At 49.3% G+C, this 11,966-nt stretch overlaps 5 protein-coding genes across 5 annotated transcripts; 2 read left to right on the top strand and 3 right to left on the bottom strand.

The window, feature by feature from the left end:
* The first annotated feature begins 2,845 nt into the window (after positions 1–2,845).
* Positions 2,846–3,267, top strand: F5891DRAFT_1014915 (uncharacterized protein). Its single transcript, XM_041360847.1, has one exon. The coding sequence runs from the start codon at positions 2,894–2,896 to the stop codon at positions 3,068–3,070; it is 177 nt and encodes a 58-aa protein (XP_041230027.1). The 5' UTR covers positions 2,846–2,893; the 3' UTR covers positions 3,071–3,267.
* A 4,564-nt stretch (positions 3,268–7,831) lies between these two features.
* Positions 7,832–8,236, bottom strand: F5891DRAFT_1014933 (uncharacterized protein). The gene has a single exon (XM_041360848.1). The coding sequence runs from the start codon at positions 8,196–8,198 to the stop codon at positions 7,977–7,979; it is 222 nt and encodes a 73-aa protein (XP_041230028.1). The 5' UTR covers positions 8,199–8,236; the 3' UTR covers positions 7,832–7,976.
* Positions 8,237–8,686: 450 nt separating this feature from the next.
* Positions 8,687–9,291, bottom strand: F5891DRAFT_45097 (uncharacterized protein). Its single transcript, XM_041371875.1, has 2 exons — positions 9,211–9,291; positions 8,687–9,156 (listed from the first exon to the last, which is right to left on the bottom strand). The coding sequence occupies exon 2, from the start codon at positions 9,045–9,047 to the stop codon at positions 8,718–8,720; it is 330 nt and encodes a 109-aa protein (XP_041230029.1). The 5' UTR covers positions 9,048–9,156; positions 9,211–9,291; the 3' UTR covers positions 8,687–8,717.
* F5891DRAFT_1184668 (uncharacterized protein) lies at positions 9,181–9,537 on the bottom strand (the record flags this gene model as incomplete). Its single annotated transcript, XM_041366472.1, has 1 exon — positions 9,181–9,537. One exon carries the CDS (start codon positions 9,535–9,537, stop codon positions 9,181–9,183), a length of 357 nt encoding a protein of 118 aa, XP_041230030.1.
* An 834-nt stretch (positions 9,538–10,371) lies between these two features.
* Positions 10,372–11,966, top strand: F5891DRAFT_945467 (P-loop containing nucleoside triphosphate hydrolase protein; the record flags this gene model as incomplete). Its single annotated transcript, XM_041374620.1, has 2 exons — positions 10,372–11,098; positions 11,146–11,966. The coding sequence occupies 2 exons, from the start codon at positions 10,372–10,374 to the stop codon at positions 11,964–11,966; spliced, it is 1,548 nt and encodes a 515-aa protein (XP_041230031.1).

Raw genomic sequence — 11,966 nt, forward strand, 5'->3', positions numbered from 1 at the left:
AAGTCCCAAAGACGAAGTGTCTTGTCGATCGAGCTTGTAATCATTCGTTGTTCATCAGGGAACACTGCAACTGCCCTTATGCTCTTCTCGTGATCTTCAAAAGTTCGAAGGGGTGTAGTGCTTGGAATGAGCCGCGACATTTTACTAGGGGTTGATGGTGTTGAGTACGGTCGAGGGATTGTGGGCGTCTTTCTCTGAGTTGTAGAGGTTCGTTTATTGTGTATTTTTGTTTACTTCAACGCGCCAACCTTTCTCGTTTCCACAGACGCCCAGGGCATTGCGCAAAGCAATTCGCCATCACTGTTCCAGCAAGAATGATCCCTAGCACTCTCAACCGCCTTCCTCGACGGCGCTGTGCACATGCATGTTCCCACAGCTTCCAGAAGATATGCGCTCTCATCCAATGGCGATAGCGTTCCCGGCCCTCAAATGTGGCCTATCCTACATAAATTGCCGCATGAATATATCATTGTTTCTCATGTCGAGCAGTTTCTCCAACACTTCACATAACTTGTTCGAGGGCACGTAGCTCACTGCAATATCATCTCTTCATCTTGCCATTCCCAAGTCTGTGCAATCAAATTTTTTTTCTCTCCAAGTCCGCTCAAAATAGAGCAGTTTCTGTCTTTTAAGACGCGTTTCATTCAAAACATAACGTCAGTCTTGCTAGCAGCGCTTTTCTTCTCACTCATCTATTTGACATGTCACTGCAGCGTTCAGAATGTTCTGTCATCGATCATGGAATTCATGGACCCAATCGATCCTCGGTCCATATCGAAACATCAAGCGAGTTCCATAATTTTCAATCGATCTTTCACGGTACAAACAATCTCAAGTCCAAGGTCTCACGATTCCTTACCTTACTAAAGAGACTACAGATCGTGTATATGGTGCATCTTTACTCTTGATACCCGTACTCTCCAAGGTCCAAAGATACGATCAATTACTTGTACTGATGATCGCTATCCTTACTAGCAGCACCTTCACACCTTCTTGATGCCTTTCGTTGTCTTTCTACTTTCTACCCCTCGCCTACGGTTGTGGGCTACACTGGGCTCAGCAACAATGCAGAATAGCTCTCACCCAGAATGACTGTCCCTCTTTGCTGCACGTCATTCTCAACAGAATGGATGCTCCAGGAAGATGACCATGTGTGGCTATTTGTTCTATCAGGGGTCGCGGAGGCAGGTGAGTGAATTTTTCTTTCGTGACGTACTCCTAATGTCTGAATACATAGCCTGCGTCTACACGTCGAAGATGTTCCGTGGGTCCTGATCTGATATTCACCATCGCAGTAGTAATCCATGTTGTTTATTGGTTTGACTTAGCTGGCTGACGGTCATGAAACTTATCTGTCCGACATTCCAATAGCTATCGTACTGGCCTGCAATATGGGTGCACGCCCTCATTGTACGGTCAAACTGTTTATGATGGTGAGAACTACCGTGGTCATGTTTCAAAAGACTATGAACTGAGAGCGCATAGCTAACTGATTGCAATCAAATGACTGGCATGATATCCTCAGCACTGTTTCGAGGAATGTTATGGCAGCGGCGGCGTGCTCTCCTACTCCAGAGTTCGTCGAACAAAAACTCTCAAGGACAAATATTTCTGGTGCATAGACCTCGCCTGTGACGATCCCATTACTGTTGGAGAACGGTTATCAACCCGCCCGCCGCCGGAGGCAAATTATAAGGCTTTGAAGGAAGCGATGGGAAAGGATGGCCCGCCTCACTGGTATCGAGCTATTCGAAATGAAATGTCAGTGAGCTTTCCGCAGCAACTAATTGTGTCTTGTTGCGATGGCAAGAAGTTCACCAGAAGGCGAATATCGAACGCACAAGACATAACCAGACTCGATTGGATCTCCTTGCATCTGCCACGTTTTGGTACACCAAAACCCCACCGTGCCGTCATATGCACCAGTGACCAGCACCGAACCATCCGGAGAAAAATCCAGCGAGCTGGTCCGAGAGGAGTGAGCTTTGATGGGTTGGGTGATGGATTCGCCAGTTTCACCGTGCCAGGCGATGAATTCTCCATCATAATCACCGCTTGCTATTATTTGACCATTTCGTGACACCGCCAATGCCTGCACCCAACTGCTATGCCCTTCCATCTTCTTCAATACGACACCTGTCTCCAAGTCCCAAAGACGAAGTGTCTTGTCGTCCGAGCCCGTAATCATTCGTCGTTTATGAGCACGGCCGAGGGATTGTCTTTCTCTAAGCTGCAGAAGTGCGTGTATTGTTATGTTACTTCACACGCACCAACCTTCTTCGTCTCCATAGACGCCCAAGGCACGAGGCAGTTCGCCATCACCGTTCCGGCAAGGATGCTCCCAACCGGTCGTAACCGACTGCACTGGCTACATGCGTCCGACATTTGTTTTCGCGGTTTGAAGCGCTACCGAGACATCAAGCGAGTATCACGCCCCTTCAACAAACTTTCGAGCTCAAGTCTTATGTCTCATGACCGCTTACCTTACGGCTCGCTGTAGGCCAGTATAAAGTATGTGCATGTCTATGGTGCGTCTTGATTGTTGATCCCCGTCAGGAAGGGAACATTCCCAGTCCTATGCACCAATATTAAATTTTTATTGCTTTCGCCTGCGGTGAATTTGAGTCCAAGAGCGACCACTATGCGCATCATTAATAGAAAATACAAGAACATTGTAGCCAATGATGTGTGGGTAGCTGTGCACTACCGCACACCAACGCATCCTTCTTACCAAGCATACCTGCAGCACTGTCCATAGTGTGCATTATTCTCAACAATTCATGTACCTCTGCACATGTACCTCTGCAGTCTTGCCTGGCACTTGGTCTTCACCGCCAGATGGCATCAACCTTACTACCTGCCTGTCATATCCTTCACAGTCAACAACATCGCTATGGGCTGCCTGAAAGACACGGCTACCAACTTGAAGAACAACCAAGGATTCGCCATGAACATCATCAGCGAGGCATTCGTCAAGAATGCAAATGCGACTGTCGTAGATGCTCCTCCCGAGTTTGACGAGTGGGCTCTCAGCAGTCTGACAAAGGGGAAATGCGTACGTGTTACCTAACAGGTGCCTGTCAAGAGTGACGAGTCATTGCAAAGTGGGTGGTCTAGAATCTATACAGTCTGAATGACGTTGTCTCGTACAATATGTACAGTATATTACTAGGACTCACTGCTGCCGCACCCACTACCGCATCCAGCAACACGACCAATACGTCCTCTAAATTCAGCCTCTCAAAAGCATGTCTGAGAGGCGCATAGTTGATTAGTTCGACGAGTAACACTGCTAGGTCAAGATGACGAGGACGGACGAAGGGTTGCCAGAAATGATAAGGAAGCGACGGGACTTGGAGCATAATTCGTACCCAGGCTGCTACTTAGTATGTGCGAAAACCACATCTAACATGCGTGTGTGATACATATGCGGTAGCTGTACATATGGTAGCACCCTTTAAGTAGTCCAAAAACTTTGAAATAAAAACATACGACTACAATATCTCTATGGTCCTGATGTCTATCGAGTCTGCAACAGAAACTACGTCGTGGACTTGTGCAATGATATCATAATCCGTCGCGATCCTCTTGTATTCTCCACTACGCTGTTGCGCTAGCAAAAATGCGCTGAAAGGCTGCCCAAGGCGAACAAGCAACCGCAATGCTCGTGATTTTAGGTCAGACATCCCCTGTTTTACAGGAGAACCACCAGACCAGTCGTCTGACGGAGAAGAAGGCGGCGTCTCATAATCTTCCTCGCTCTCCGTATCATCTCTATGGTCAGACGGTTCTGGAGATTCTGCAAAGTCAGGTAGCTCCAGAAGAGACCGATCCCAGGGACGGGCGAGGAGAAATTTTTGTTCAGTGGACCTTGCCGGCCAGAATTGAACCAGAGTCTCTCCGGTGGTGATAAGCAAGTCGTGAAGTCCGTCTGCCTTTACTCCATACGCGAAATGAGTTTCCGGGGTTGGATTGCCCACCCGGCGTCTGACTTCCGTGATATTGAATGCAATACAAGGCAGATGCAGTCTTTGTGCTGCGAAGCGAGGGGCGCTCGTGTTATGAAGCCGAGTATAGAGGTCTGAAGCGCAATCAGCAATCCCCATTATTCGTAGCGAAGAAACCGATGACTGAATTTCATCTTCGGGTAGGGGTAGTAGCTCGCATGGTGGAGCTTCGTATGAAGTGATGGAGGCTGGTAGACAGCTGTTGAACTCTGATGATCTTCCGACCCAATCGAGGCTAGTGATATCCCCCGACCGAGCCACAATCTCCTGTAGGAGCCGCCCGAGAGCCTTATCCTGCTTCTCGCCATAATCTACAGGCAGACGGACGCCAAAGATGCCAAATAAAGAGTATGCGATGTCTTCCTGGCGTGTGGTGATGCGGGTCGACGCCCAATGGAGTTTTTCTCGGGCACTATTCATACTAGGACGCAAGGCTGCAACGGCCGGTCGGTCTATTCCTGTTGCGTCCTTTATCTCCTGCATGATTTCGACGGAATCCTTGTGGTTTGGAGTACGATCATTACGATAAAGAGTCCAATCGTTCTGATAAAAGAGAATGGCTTTGGGAGCGATAAATTCCTGAAACGTCCATCCGCGCGTGTTCCAAGCGCTCTTTGTCAGTCCGCCAGACTTTGACGAAGGCGGAACATCAGACAGGTAGACGATCGTGAGCGCGGAATGATGATACCATACGAACATGGAGTTGACCGATTCTTGGACTTCGACGTTGTTGCTCTTGTCGATGCAGCATGTATCGCTCCATGCCCAGTTATACCCCGCGTCACGAGCAGTTCTGCAGAACGACCGCAGCTTCGTAATGCCGCCAATCGAATCCAACTCTGAGTCGTACACGCACTTGCCCTGGATATCCTGCGGCAGCGGCTCCCTCCCTTCCCACCTGTGTGATAGCATGGCATATTGCAGGTATCTCTTCACCACTTCTTCGATGTGCTCGATGTGCAAGTCTGCATGCGTGATTGTTGATGACACAAGCTCCTTATACTGCGAGCTCATTTTGAAGGTGTCTATCTGCGTCTCTCGATCGCATAAGAGACCTGTGGTGGTGTTGAGTACACGCAGCGGAGCATCGTCGAGTTGGGCATCAATGACCCGTCGAATGGCGCGTTCTACTTCAGAAGGTCTGAGATGCTGCTGGCACAGCTCTGGAGAAGGAGTTAAATATGTTGACAAATGCGTTATCAGAGACTTACTTCGTGTCTGAACATCGGGTGCATTGTCCAATATCGAGAACATCGTTTTGAAGGTTTCAATCGCTTCATTATAGCAGCGCGCACCATGAAGCGCTGCGTGCTTCAGATTGTATCCAAGATAAGACAAAGAGTCGAGTTCGATGACCTATGTATCGCTACAATGAGCATCAGTTATGGGACAAGAGTTCCCATCGCACCTTCTGTGCATCGAGAAGTGCTTCGGTCCATAGCATTTTGCCCAACTTTGCCTTGCTACGATCTGCAAAGACAACATCAGATGCAGAGTTCGAGTTTATTATCGCCGAGTATAGGTGGATAGCCTTGTCATAATCGTTCGTAGCGAGGGCGGAATCTCCGTTGGCAGCACATAGCACACTACATTGTTGCTTGAATTCTGAGTCAAATGCAGGTGAGTATGATGGCCTCGGGTGACATCACTAAAACTTGCCATTGGACCAATTGAGGCAACTGGCCTTCACAGTCTCGTCGATGGCATCCATCATGTATTTGTGTGCTTCGAGGGCTTCATCAGGTTTACCTGCCGAAAGGAAAGCCTGGCACCGATTCTGGTGTGTCGTAAGCAACAAGGACTCAAGATCCCAGCCGAAGAGCTGCAAAAAGGACTAGGTTATGAAGAGGGTTGGGTATGCATCATCTTGACGAACCATGACCAAGTCCTCGTATATCAAATGGATATATTTCGATGAGAAAGCAGTGGAGTTGACGGCGACAGTGAAGTGATCAGTAGCTTCGTCATGACGCGCATCATCCAAGGCTTTGATCCCGAGCTGAACATGTAGATATATCTATTGTGCGAGTTGAAAAGATCAGGATTGATGACCGAGTGTGGCCGCATGATACTCACTTCTACGACACGACGCGGGAGAGGATCAACATTCGGACAAGCGGCAGCCAGGTCTTGGATGAGTAGCATTGCTTCCTCATGTTGATCTGCGTTGAAGAGTGCGATGGCCTGGAATACCAGATGAAACGGATAGCATGGGAGACGAATTAAGTGTACCTTGATCAAGAGAAGAAATTGGTTGATTTCTGAATCTAGGTTCGTGAACATCGATGCAATGTCGAATGCCACTCTTGCTTCCCGGACGTGACCTTTTCCGCAGAGGGCGATACCTTTCGAGATGAAGCCTATCAATGATGGCCGAATATTTATTGACTATGTCAAGGATGAAAGTTGGCCTTTCGTAAGAGAACAATGATGGGTGGGTCCATCTCACCTTGATTGCATCCTCAAGGGCGTGGTCCAAGTCGTGCTTCCGGGCCATAACGAACGAACGGTTGGCATATGAAGTAAAATTGTCAGCGTTGGTGTGGATCTCTTGGGTGAGGAGCTCTTCAGCGATAGACAAGTTTCCAGTTAGACAAGCATCGTGGGCTGTTGTAATAGCAATGATCTGTATGAAGGATGCTCGAAGTGTGTAATCAGTCAGGAATGAAAACTCGCCTTTGAATGAGCGTCCTTTGGTACTGCCCACTTTGAGATCTTGCTATCTGTACCTCCGCTGAGGATGTACTTGCCGTCCACAGAGAACGTGACACATTTCAGGATGGATGAATGCTGGAAGATGGCAACCGTTCGTTGATCTGAGAGCCGCCAGAGACGGACATGGCTGTCATAAGATGCAGAAGCGACGAGGGTGCCAGTGGGATGAATGGCAATGGTGTTGATACTGCTAGTGTGACCTTTCCATGGACGACCGACCTGCTGCCAGGTTGATGTGTCCCACTTTCGTATGTCATTACTACATGCTGCAAGAAGGCGTGTGCCATCGGGCGTCCACACAAGTGACTTCCGCAGTGCTTCGTGACCTATCAAATATGCGACACGTTCTTTTGTGCCTGTAGTAAAAATTTCGATATCCATGATGTCTGTTGCGATGGCAAGAAGTTCACCAGAAGGCGAATATCGAACGCACTCGACAAACTTGAAAGTGCCCCACTCGATTGGATCTCCTTGCATCTGCCACGTTTTCGTACTCCAAAACTTCACCGTGCCGCACTGGTCATATGAACCACCCGCAGTGGCCAGCACTGTACCATCCGGACAAAAATCCACCGATTTGATGACCTTGAAGTGGGCTTTGATGGGTTGGGTGATGGATTCGCCAGTTTCACCGTGCCAGGCGATGACTTGTCCATTTGTATCACCACTCGCTATTATTTTACCATCTCGCGATATCGCCAATGCCCACACCTCCCTGCTATGGCCTTCCATCTTCTTCAACACAACACCTGTCTCCAGGTCCCAAAGACGAAGTGTCTTGTCGTCCGAACCCGTAATCATTCGTCGTTTGTCAGGGAACACTGCAACTACGTTTATGTGCCCCTTGTGATCTTCAAAAGTTCGAATGGATGTGGTGTTTGGAATGAGCTGTGACATTTTACTGGAGGTTGATGGTGTTGAGCACGGCGGAGGGAATATCGTGGGTGTCTTTCTCTAAGTTACAGAAGTGCGTGTGCATTTGTATGTTGCTTCATCACGCTAAGCTTCCTCGTTTCCATAGTAGACGCCCAAGACACGAGGCAGTTCGTCATCACCATTGCAGCAAGATTGATCCCACCCAATCATAACCGACTGCACTGGCTACATGCGTCCGACATTTGTCTTCACAGTTCCAAGCCCTACCGAGACATCAAGCGAGTATCACACCTCCAACAAACTTTCAAGCTCAAGTCTTACGTCTCATGACCGCTCGCCTTATGACTCACTGTAGACTAGTATACAGTGTCTGCATGTTTATGGTGCGTCTTGATTGTTGATTCCCGTCAGGACGGGAACGTTCCCAGTATTATCCATTAAGATAAAGCTTTTGTTGCTTTCGCCTGTGAATTCGAGCCCGAGAGCGACCATGATGTGCATCATAAATGAAAAATACAAGGACATGCTAATGATTTGTAAAGCGCAAAGTTCGAGCATTCCGATCAGCATCAGTGGTCGTCCGCGCCCGGCCACCCCCATTTAATGAGTCGAGTCGCTCCGTCATGCCACGACCGTACTTCGCGGCTAGCTAGTCTGGAAGCATCAATGAACACCGGATGCCTGGGAACAGCCACAAATTTTAGCGTCAGAATGAAAATATGACATCTAATCGGCTCACCATTTTCCATTGATCTCCTCTGTCCGCTCCGCTGCATAATCTACCCACGTCCACCTCAACGCCCCAACATCTGACTACTATTCCAGATCCCTTTCATCGCTCGTCATGATAACATGTGTAGCATCAATCCCTTTTCGTGTCCGAAGCTCTTCTTGCACCTCAGACACCCTGCGCGCAACGACAAACAATGGGGCGAGGCACAGATCCACAGGAAACTTCTCGCATTGCTGGCTGAAGTCACCATGCCGTATGTGGATCGATATATACTATCAAAAGTTAGATCTGTAGAGTAATCTATTTCCGAGCCTTTCACTCACGGGAGGAGTTGGCTCCATTACTGGTACATTCATAGCGCGTCGGGCATGTACATCGGCAATCGTTTACATGCTTGCGGTCCATCGCATGTGTTGGCCTACAAATCTCCATGCAGGAGGATAGTTTAATTTCCATTCCCATGTATGATGCGCGCTTATGTAGTAAAGGAAACCGAAGCATAATACGTGATCGTACGTGATCGTCCGGGGCTGAGGAGAAGGATGATTCGTTAATGATAATTCCAAGCTTTTCGAGCGAGCCTCTGGAGATCCGAGTGATGCGAGGGTCCAAAATGATGCATGATTGTGGACCGTCTCTCCTGTCTGTAAGAAAACTTGAGAATCTGGGTTGCTTTCGTTACTCGTGGTGAAATTCTGCTTCGACGGGGTGTGCATGTTTCTTTACTTGATGAAAATAGACGTTCGCGCGGCACAAAGGATGCCTGAGCTGGAAGGACATCCATAGCAACGCAGAAAAGTACTATGGATAGACTTTTTCCATGCGCTGAAATTGACTTTAGCATCTTCCTTATGTGCGTGAAGGAACAGTCGAGCTCACCTTCCAGAAGCGAACGAGATCAGTCACGCGCTCGCCCGCATTGAGCGTGATTGGTTCGCGCTCATAACGCTCAAGCTCACTCAGAGCATCTTTTCGGTCCTCTTTGAGTGCCTTAGCACACTGTGCAGTGAGTTCTTCGATCGAAAACTGGTTTTGTATTGTGTGGATGGGTGTCCTTGAGGCGTGTGCGACTGATGATGTCGATGCTTGACAGGCGAGAGACTGCGTGAGCTGGACCGGAAACGACGCTAGTAGCAGCGCATGTTGTTGCTCAGATGCCGAAGGGATAGCAGAAGCTGCAGAACTGCTCCACTGGTGAAAACTCATGTTTTGTGAATATAATACTAAACTCACAGCACGATGCACAAATTTATACGATGACCCAGACACTTGTCGCCTAATCACGCTCGAGGACGGGCAACGGAGGAGCAGAGTACATTGAGGAAATGCTAGAGATGTGAGGTTGCTGGAGTAACGAATCATTAAGTCACGTGTTTGTTGGTCACAGGCCAAATTTAGGTTCCTAATTCGATGCTTATTATAACCGAGTTGTAAAGTAGTACTCATTTTTTCTATATGGCGTCGTTGTTGGCTCTGCGCCAGCTTCGCGGTCCTGGAAGTTCAACCTCCTCACAGTTCCACACGTCCATCGTGTCGTCTCAATTCCGTACGAAATCCAAAAAACCGAATGGCAAGCCAGGTAAGTGTTGATACATCTAACTCCAATTCTCCTGCATAACATAGACACCAACTTTTTTCCTAGCCTCTGCACGCACCCGTCTTGCGAAATCGCTGCAGCCAGCCGGAAAGGCCAAAAGGCTCGGCAAGCTCGAGGTAGCGCCGTCACGTCCTGAATTCAAGCGCGATGCTCTCCCGCATGAAGGCCTTGCGCCACAACAACGAGCGAGCCCGCTTAGGCGGAAAACGACGGAATCAAGATTCATCCCGAAGCGCCCGGCACCAAACGATGATGCGGATGCTCAAACTGAGGTCAAGAATTGGGCTATCAAAGCTCACTCTGAACGCGTAGACAGACGCAAGGTTGCAGCACGTCAACCGCCCGTCGCTCAAGTCAATCCCTTAGGAGAGGAGTTTGATCTGTCTGTACCGGCTACTTCCTCCAGCAAAGACCTTCCCACTCGATTCTCTTCTCCGCCCTTGATGCCCGGGTTGCTGCAAAGCTTACAAGAGACACTAGGAAATGATGCAACACCAACCGCAATTCAAGCATTGTCGATGAAGAATTTATTCAGGGATCGCGTGGAGGGCGAGAGGTACAAGGAGTTCCTGCTTGCTAGCGAGACGGGGTCAGGGAAGTCTATAGCTTACTTTCTTCCAATGTTACAGGATCTCAAACGCACGGAACACGAACAGTCTGACGCCGTTTCCCAGCATTCGACTCCCAGGCCTTTGAATCCTCGTGCACTCGTACTTGCGCCTACCCACGAACTCACTCGCCAACTCGCCAGCTTCGCAAAAAACTTATCTCACGTTATCAAATTGCGCGTCATGTGCGCTAGCAAGGCAAATACAACTAGCACAGCCAAGTTTAGTGGAACCGCCTCGAAAATGAAAGAAAAATTTGAGGAAGCTGGTACTGTGAGTGATGGTGCATTCGTGATTTCAAAATCCTCCCGTGGGTCAAGACCGGTAGACCTTCTGGTGGGTACGCCGATGAAGCTTCTTGAGATGGAGCGTGGGAGAGGCTGGAACTGGGAGGAGCGGGCAAGGGAGCGGGCGATGAGGATAGGGAAGGTAAAATCCGAAGATGTAAAGGATGCGGATGAGGGCAGCAAAGAGGCCTCGAGAGAGTTTTGGGTTGACGAACCAGAGATGGGCTTGGAGAACGTGCAGTGGGTGGTCGTAGACGAGGCAGACGTCCTCTTCGGTGCGTGTTTCACTCAAGGCATACATACGTTTACTGATATTGTACAGATCCGGACTTTCAAGAATCTACTCGCATGCTTCTTGGTGATATCGCTGCAGCTCGTGGTTCACCTGTCCCAGTCATCCCTTCCTCGGCTCTATCCTCAACTCCAGATTCAGAAGCAACTACAACGATCTCCTACCCGTTCAACTTTCTTCTCACCAGCGCAACAATTCCCACATCCCTTGCTACCTATCTTTCAAACTACCATCCATCCCTCACCCGCCTTGCATCCCCACGGCTGCATCACCTCCCTCCGACCCTTCGCACAGAGCACACCTCATGGACGGGTGGGAATAAAAATGCCGACATCGAGCGCCGCATCCGTCGCGTATGGGCTGAAGATGCCCTCGTGCACTCCAAGACTGCAACCGGTTCCGGCCCCGTCAAACTCTCCAAGCTCCTCGTCTTCTGCAACAAACGCAGCAAAGTCGAGCAACTGGCTGCATTCCTCGACGGCCGCGGGATCAAATGTGTTGCGCTCACCGGTGGTGCAGAAACGCGCAAACGGGGGTCGAATCATCATCTCGACGGGTTCTTGAAGACGGGTGGGCCTGTCCTGACGGGTCCGGGTGTGTGTGATCCGGCTCAGACGCCTCATGTGCTTGTTACGACCTCGCTTCTTTCACGTGGGCTGGATTTTTCGCCGATGATCAAGCATGTGTTCATTGTTGACGAGCCGAGGAATATGATTGATTTTTTGCATCGTGCTGGTCGTGCTGGACGTGCGGGCGAGGCGGGGAAGGTGGTGGTGTTTGGAAGGGCGAAAGGGAGGGGTAGTGGGCGGACGGAGGATGTCAAAGAGAAGGTTAGGGCTGTTGCTGGATAG

This window comes from Suillus fuscotomentosus (assembly GCF_016647785.1).
Source record: "Suillus fuscotomentosus strain FC203 chromosome Unknown F5891scaffold_10, whole genome shotgun sequence".
Classification (NCBI taxonomy): Eukaryota; Fungi; Basidiomycota; class Agaricomycetes; order Boletales; family Suillaceae; genus Suillus; species Suillus fuscotomentosus.

Coding starts and splice junctions, on each gene's coding strand:
- F5891DRAFT_1014915 (XM_041360847.1), top strand. CDS start 2,894: ATGGGCTGCCTGAAAGACACGGCTACCAACTTGAAGAACAACCAAGGA.
- F5891DRAFT_1014933 (XM_041360848.1), bottom strand. CDS start 8,198: ATGGGGGTGGCCGGGCGCGGACGACCACTGATGCTGATCGGAATGCTC.
- F5891DRAFT_45097 (XM_041371875.1), bottom strand. CDS start 9,047: ATGCACACCCCGTCGAAGCAGAATTTCACCACGAGTAACGAAAGCAAC.